The sequence below is a fragment of the Ranitomeya imitator genome, chromosome 5 (assembly GCF_032444005.1).
Source record: "Ranitomeya imitator isolate aRanImi1 chromosome 5, aRanImi1.pri, whole genome shotgun sequence".
Classification (NCBI taxonomy): domain Eukaryota; kingdom Metazoa; phylum Chordata; class Amphibia; order Anura; family Dendrobatidae; genus Ranitomeya; species Ranitomeya imitator.
The window spans coordinates 131,086,114-131,093,758 of record NC_091286.1 but is presented as its reverse complement, the minus strand read 5'-3'; the positions used below and the strand labels follow the sequence as shown (position 1 = coordinate 131,093,758).

The window sequence follows — 7,645 nt, the reverse complement described above, 5'->3', positions numbered from 1 at the left end:
TAGTATAATGCACTCCCCAGAGGCAGAATCTATATAGTATAATGCACTCCCCATAGGCAGACTCTATATATAGTATAATGCACTCCCCATATGCCTCCATATAGCATAATGCACTCCCCATAGGTTTACATATAGTGTACTGCACTCCCCATAGGCAGACTCTATAGTATAATGTACCCCTCCATAGGCGGACTATATAGTATAATGCACCCCCCATTGGCAGACACTGTAGTGTAATGCAACCCCTAGTATAATGCACCCCCATAGGCAGCCTCTAGTATAATGCAGCCCCTAATAAAATGCACCCCCATAGGCAGTCTCTATAGTGTAATGCACCCCCATAAGCCTCAAAACAGTATAGTGCAGTCCCATAGGAAGCCTCTATAGTGTAATGCTGTATCAAGGTGGCACAAGGTGGTAGCCATGGCCAAGTTTACTAAGACACAGCCAGTGAGCACCCGGCCCCTTGCACACAAACAGACAAGTGAAATCCCAGTCCTGTGGTACAGTCATTTACCTTCATCATACGCTTGCTTCAGCCACTGGTGATGAGTATTCAGGAAATCACCCCAGGCCACAGTTCTAATCCAACGGGAAAACACAATTCTTCCTGCTCTGTCCCTGCAACTTGAGGCTGCTCAGCATCAATGGCTCCCACCCAGATTTGAGAACCACAACAGTCCTTCTGAAGATGTTCCCACTGTACCAGGGCATATCCACACTGCCCAACAGTCCGTGGCAGCTTGTATTTCCCTGACCGGGGTACCCTCTGTTCTTGGACATGGTGAGTGTCTTGCCCTGGGCAAGCCTGCCCGGGAACTGCTCCCGAGCAGGAAGTGCTTTCTCTAAGAGTCTGCTGTACAGCCTCTCTGCTAAACTCCTCCCAGCAAATTAATTCATTTTATCCGTAAGCTTGTGCATTACAAACACAGTACATTACAATATGCACAGTGCTAAAACAGGCATAATAAACACAGCACATTACATTGGCAAAGCATTGCACATTAATATATGATATCACCATATAAAACATCAAGGAACCATTCGGGTGCCGCATGGGCTCGGGGTGTAGGAGAGAGGAGGCATTTGAGGGTCCCCGCCAACTCCTTACACTCTTCCCTCCTAAAATATCATCATCCCCACATGCGCTTGGTGTGTAGGAGAGAGGAGTCAGTTGAGGGTCTCCGCCACCTCCTTACAATAATAGAAAGACCAACTCACAAACGTTATCAGCATGGCAAAGTGTTATAATACACCACAGTGGGAGAAAAAAATGACAGGAACAGATCCTAACCTGCTGTGAAAAAAATGGACCTAATAAATAGGACAAGTCGTAAATAGTAAATAAGCAAAGGAGAGTGGCCAAAAGGCCAGAACAAATGACCAAAAAGTCCGTATATAAATATATATCAAAATTACTTTATTAAAGAAAATTACACAGGATAAAATGGACACAGGGTAAAGACCATAGGGCCCCCTGAGGAAGGAAATTATCCAAAACGATCGTTGGGGTGTGGGGACGGCCCTGTTACACCCTCACATCACAGTGCTGTGGTATGTGATTTCTGTGCAAATGGTTGTACCTACTGGGATTGTGGGGGAATTTTCCCGTAGATCCTCATGTATGCAATATGCTATCTCCAATTTTGGTGTGTCCTTGTATTAGTAGCATGAGGTTTCCCGGTTATAGTCGGTTTCACCTGTTATGTACGGTACATATTAGTATTATATGGTTTACTTCTTATATCCGCCTTTTATGGTGCGAGTTCCATCATACACAGCATTTATACATCTGATGTGGGGGTCTCAGATGCCCGTCCACACTAGCCTGTTTTTTCGTACTTTTTGGCAATGGTTGCGCTATGGTCTTTACCCTGTGTCCATTTTATCCTTTGTAATTTTCTTTAATAAAGTCATTTTAATATATATTTATATACGGACTTTTTGGTCGTTTGTTCTGGCTTTTTGGCCACTCTCCTTTGCACCTCCTTACAATGCAGCCCCATAGGCAGACTCTGTGGTGTAATGCACCCCCATAGGCAGCCTGCTGGCATTCTCCACAACCAATATACCAGGATGAATTAGTTTGGAAACAAATACAGCAGAAAACCCAGGAGTGTGCTCACCTGTTGGCTGAAATTGGGCTACCTTTAGAAAAACTTCAGACCCTCGGAGATTGCACTCGCCCGAGGACTGGCGAGCTAAAAGGGAGGAGGAATGTAAGAGGAGGTGACAGTACTTCTGATGAACCCTGGTGATGTGTATCTTTGGTGTTGGAAGGCTGCCATCTACTGTCTGGAAAGGACCATGCAAAATTAACTGTAACAGAAAGCGTTGCGGGGGGACGAACTCAAATGCGACACCCAGTCAGATGCCATCGATGACGAAGTTCTTGATTGTAAAAGGTCTGCACCAAAACTGGAGTGGGTTTTGGTGTCGAGAGAGAGATTTACAGACATGTACAAGAGAAGACATTGCAGCTGCAGTGATAGCCCTCAGTGGAAACGTGTGCCAGCAGGGTGTTGGTCACTTGCAGCAGGACCCAGACAGCACCAAGTCAGATCCAGAGCCCAGACTACTCCGGTCATGACCATAGGATCCAATCTACGCTGGTCAAGAGCCGGAGCCCACACTGTGCCAGTCAAGGCCCAAATCACAGACCGAAGCCAGTCAAAATGTGGAGCCCCGCTCTTTTCCCCAGACCCGAGAGACACCCACTAATGGTCCAGCACAGAAGATCTACCGGGAAGAGAACACCTGCGGTAGTGGAAGACACAGGTGAGCAGGGCAATCGCTTCTAGCACTGACGTACGGTACACAGGTCGACCTGGGCTAGGACAACAGATAGACTGGAGGAAGGTTGGAGCGAAGGAGTCTTAACATGCTCTTGTAGACTTTGTCAGGATGACTTGCGGCCTAGAAGGAAACCCGATGCTGCTAGCGTAGCAGCTCCCACAGTAACAGGTGTACCACCCCCATTAGAGGGACACACACATAATCCCCAGAAGACTTCTCTGTCGTTCAAATTGAAGTCAAAGATTTATTATATGTTTCACATTGTGTAATTGTTTTGTGATTACTCTGTCTATACTGTTTAACTGTTTCCTAACTACTGCAAGCTCCTCATGTCCGTCTGTACATTGCATCCAGTTGCCGGCTTTACAGGATAGTCATAGAGATATCTGTTCTTTCATTAGGGATACAAATGGATCCTAGTATATCATTGGGATATGATAGTACATTTCCCAACTATATGACATAGCAGTATACCATAGGGGTTCTGAAAAATTTAATACTTGGCACCATAACCATGGTACCAAATATATCAGTATCTAAATGCATAAAAAGACAGTACAAAGGATCCAGGGGAATATAAAATATTTATTGTACCACGTTACAGTTTCACCATTTACAGTGGACACCATACTTCAGCATTTCCCCAAGTTTGGTTCCGGCTAAACACTCTTCAAATTTTTCATCCATTTCTTTGCTTTGTGCTTCTGAGAAATTATTTTTCCAGTCTCCAACATCACCTAGAAAAAACAATGAACAGTTAGTGATAGCCAGGGTCATGAGTCCTCTGGACTTTTTCTACAAACGTTAAAAGTGTCCTGTGTTAAGAAAAGTGAATTTAGGGACAACAGCAACATTACTGCCTGCCATTTACACAGAATATGGCAGATGACATTGGATTAACGCCCCGTAAAGCAAATATTGGCACAAAATGGATGTTTAATGTGAACACCCTGGGATAAGCTAAGAAAACCTCTTATGATCAAAGCAACACATTTAATATGACATGGTTGATTTTTACCAGCTCTGAAAAAGCATGGAGATGTAGGGAGCAGGGGGCAGGGCCGCTGTCATGGCCGGCAGTAACTCCTGTATCACCCCCTGACCCCCTCCCAGCACAAGATCATGTTTTCTTCTCTGAGTTCCTCGGTGCTGCTTCTCTGTGTCATCTGGGGTCTCCCGACACGAGAGTGTCTTCTCTACAAACGGCTCCTTAATTAAAGAGTCCCAGTCTGGCTTCACTTTAACTTCAACTTCTTTACTTAACACAGCATTATCCAGGGCACAGTCAATCATAATAATTGGCCACGCTTTCCCTTGCCTCTTCTCTCTGCCGCTAAGCCTGTCCCCGGGACGGTTCATTTCCTCTGGTCCCTCAGTGTCCTCAATTCCTAGAATTCCTGCTTCTCTTGGGGGTATTCTCTGCTGTTTCGCACCGGTCCTTAGAATAGCAGGCCACACAAAAATCTGCCACATCTTGGATACTTTGCTCCCGTTCTGCTTAGCCTTCTTCCCGTAGCACTGCAGTCCCACTTATACTGCACCACTATCTCTGGTGTTGCTGTGCTTTGTTCTGTACTCTGGCCCCCTGGATACTGGCTGTTGGGCGCTTCTAACACACGTTGCGGGGCATGATGTTGCCCTGGGCTAGCCATCCCTGTGTTCCACACGGGCGCCCCGGCCCCAACTGCCTAAACCCGGGAAAACCTCACTACTTATCCCACTGTGTCCCTCCTACAATTATGTGTTTGCACTAACTACACTATCTATGAGCTATGAACATAAACATGCCCCCCATCTAGTCGCCAACCCTGCTGACTGCACTTTCCCTAGCCTTGTGCGCATCAATGTAACAATATACAGTACATGTCATGCATTATACATATAACAGAAAATGGTAATACACTTAGACGTGTAGCAGTACCACAACTGAACATTGGTAATACACCTTAAGGTGTAGCAGTACCAGCATAAAGATAAACAAACATATTTTTCTCATCCCCTTACAGAGTCATGTAAGTGAACCCAGTGATATCAAAAGGTGTATTGTTCATTAGATCAACAATTATTCCACTAATAAGAGAACACAATAAACTAAAAACAGGAGTGGGTGATAAATACAGAAGTGGTGCATGTTTCTATTATACTTTGATTATTCCACTCCTAATTTTGCCTTACAAATACTGATGTAAAATACTGACCAAATAATGAATGTGTGATCATGGCCATAGGTTGTATGCCAGACACTGTGCCCTATGCGAGCCTTATCCATGTGCATTTATAATGCTAGGCAGCCATCCCCTCCATGAACGGTACGTGTGTGAGTGATTGTTTCATCAGTTCTGCCTCCGCCTTTATCATGGGGCTGCTGCATACTGCAGTGCATTAATATTGTGTCATGTTGGTAAGTACTGCTGACTTTTTTCTGTGATTTTTTTTATTCCATGTCCTTTTTGATGAAGAGTTTTTATGTAGGACTAAATTTTAGGTCTTTATCAAGGGGGCTTTGCTCATTTAGCAGAGCAGCCAAAAGACATGACCCTTTGGTAAAGACTATAAAAAACAGCATTAAATAAAAAGGCTGATATCTCTGGAACCATATGGCGGATTAAAATAAAAATGGTATAGTCAATATGAATGAAATAAGGGCTCATACTCATCTGTGTAAAAAATGGACAAGTGCAATCCGATAAAAAAAATGGGATTTCACTCTGACTATTTATTCAATGATTCACTGTTCATCTTTGACTTTTTTCAGCTCAGATCAGACTGCAAAAAAAAAACAGCATGATGCAAGTGGCCCTGTGTATCAGATGAGACTTGCCAATGCAAGTCAAAGGGTGCGAGAAAAAAATTACAGGGCACACGGACCATGCATGTGCCATGTGATTTTTACACACCCATCTCACAGGAAACCCGACTGCGTGAGAAAGTAGTCTTATTTTGGGGGTCCCATATTTTAATAACCAGTAAAAGCTAAGCAGACAGCTGGGGGCTGATATTAATAGCCTGGGAAGCTCCATGTTTATTACCCCCTTCCCAGGCTCTAAACATCACTCTCCTCAGCTGTCTGCTTTCCCTCAGCTGGTTATTAAAAATGTGGGGGACCACACGCCATTTTTTTTAACGTATTTAATTATAAACTTAATACATGTACAGGGAGCTGGACTGCACTGATTATATATCTCAATTACATTGATGTATCTATCTCTGTATCCAAAATTGTTTTATTAGTTACTAAACTAGCTTGAAATGACAGAAAATTACTGCATTTAAAAGCTGATGTTAAAAACACATTGCATTCGGCTGCATATGCATGTCATTTGGCTCTCATATGGATTCTAGGTGAGAAAAATCGCATGATACTTGTCCGACTTTTCAGGAACAACATTGGACTGATTTTCTAAATGCAGTTGAGTATGAGCCCTAAGACCAAAACCAGTCACTTTTGACCTGGTGACAGGTCCTCATTATTAAGAAACACGGCTCAAATGTTGCACAAAGTTCTCATATCATTCATAAAATCAAACAGGCGCCGTTCCCATGGTGACTGCACTCATATTATCAGTACTCACGTGAGTTTGTTATGACACATGAGGTCAGCACCCAATCAGCACTGGAATCACTGTCCCCACCTTTGGACGCATAGATTTCAATAGGTAATGAGAGCTGCAGCTTGCCACTCACTTCCTCTTGATCACTAATATGTCCAAAGGCGGAGACAGCGACACTGGCACTGATTAGGCACAGGGCTCATATCTCATAATAACCTCAAGTGAACCTTAGGAACGCGAGTGTTGACTCCTCTGGAACAGCGCCTGCACAGAAGGTGAATAGAAGTGATGTATTTTCATCACTGGGGTAAACATTCAGATCCAGTAGGCATTGTCCTAGTAGTGGACAATCCCTTTAATTAAGGCTGTGGCTATAGAACTTTTTATCCTCCAATCATTGTGTTTGTGTCAGTTACCTATTTAATATGTTTTTTTGTTTCTTATGTAAAACCATTTACTGCTTTTCATATATCAAACAGCAGCATTAAAAACAGTAGACTTTTGTTGCTGGACAGTGAAATAATGCAATTTTTGCTAATAAATTCTAATCATTGAATACGGTACAAAGGTAGTTATAATTTTCACCTTTTCTAAAAACAATCTGTCCGAAAGCACCATGTGTTTTCCCAGAATTATCTTTCATAGCCTTGAACGTTCCTTTTTCAGCAACTTGCTTCACTTGTTCTTCAGTAATTGGGCTTCCTAAGAATTCACTTATCTTCTTCACTGATCCTTCCAGGTCCTAGGAAGACAGTAGATTTCATTTGGGTTACAACCATAAATAAGCCAATCTTATCCTGTTCTCTATGATTTCTTTTGTAGGCACATGATCAGTTGTAAACCTGGTTAATTTATTTTGACCTTTATGCAAACACCAAGCACCATCTTACCGCTTCCTGTCTGTATCATCATTCATTTTCAGCACTGCACACGATAACTACCGGTGACTAAAATTGTATCTGTTTTATGTGTAAGCAACATGATCACCATTTTAAAATAGACAAGCCATTAAAACATATAAAATGGAAAACTCCATGATGCAATTTAACTGTTAATAAAAGTAAAATATTGGTACTATTTTTGCGCACATGACATTTTTTGATAGCTTTCTATTCTGATTTTTGGGAGGCATAATGAACAAAAAACTAGATATTTGGGATTCTTTTTGTTTTTTTTTCCACTGTGTGGTAAAAGTGATAAGACGGCCTTATTCTTTGGGTCTTTACAATTACAGCGATACCACATTTATATTTTTTTAAATATTTTGGCGCTTTTACGCAATAAAAACTATTTTATAG

The 7,645-nt window shown here is 42.5% G+C and overlaps 1 protein-coding gene across 1 annotated transcript in view; it reads right to left on the bottom strand.

Moving 5' to 3' along the window:
- Positions 1-3,361: 3,361 nt before the first annotated feature.
- LOC138637690 (sulfotransferase 6B1-like) overlaps positions 3,362-7,645 on the bottom strand; it is a 71,977-nt gene continuing 67,693 nt past the window's right edge. The window contains exons 4-5 of the mRNA XM_069726552.1: positions 6,933-7,089; positions 3,362-3,533 (exon numbers count right to left, since the gene is read on the bottom strand). Of these exons, the coding sequence (XP_069582653.1) occupies positions 3,403-3,533; positions 6,933-7,089 (288 nt within the window). The 3' untranslated portion in view covers positions 3,362-3,402. The remainder of the gene's footprint in view (positions 3,534-6,932; positions 7,090-7,645) is intronic.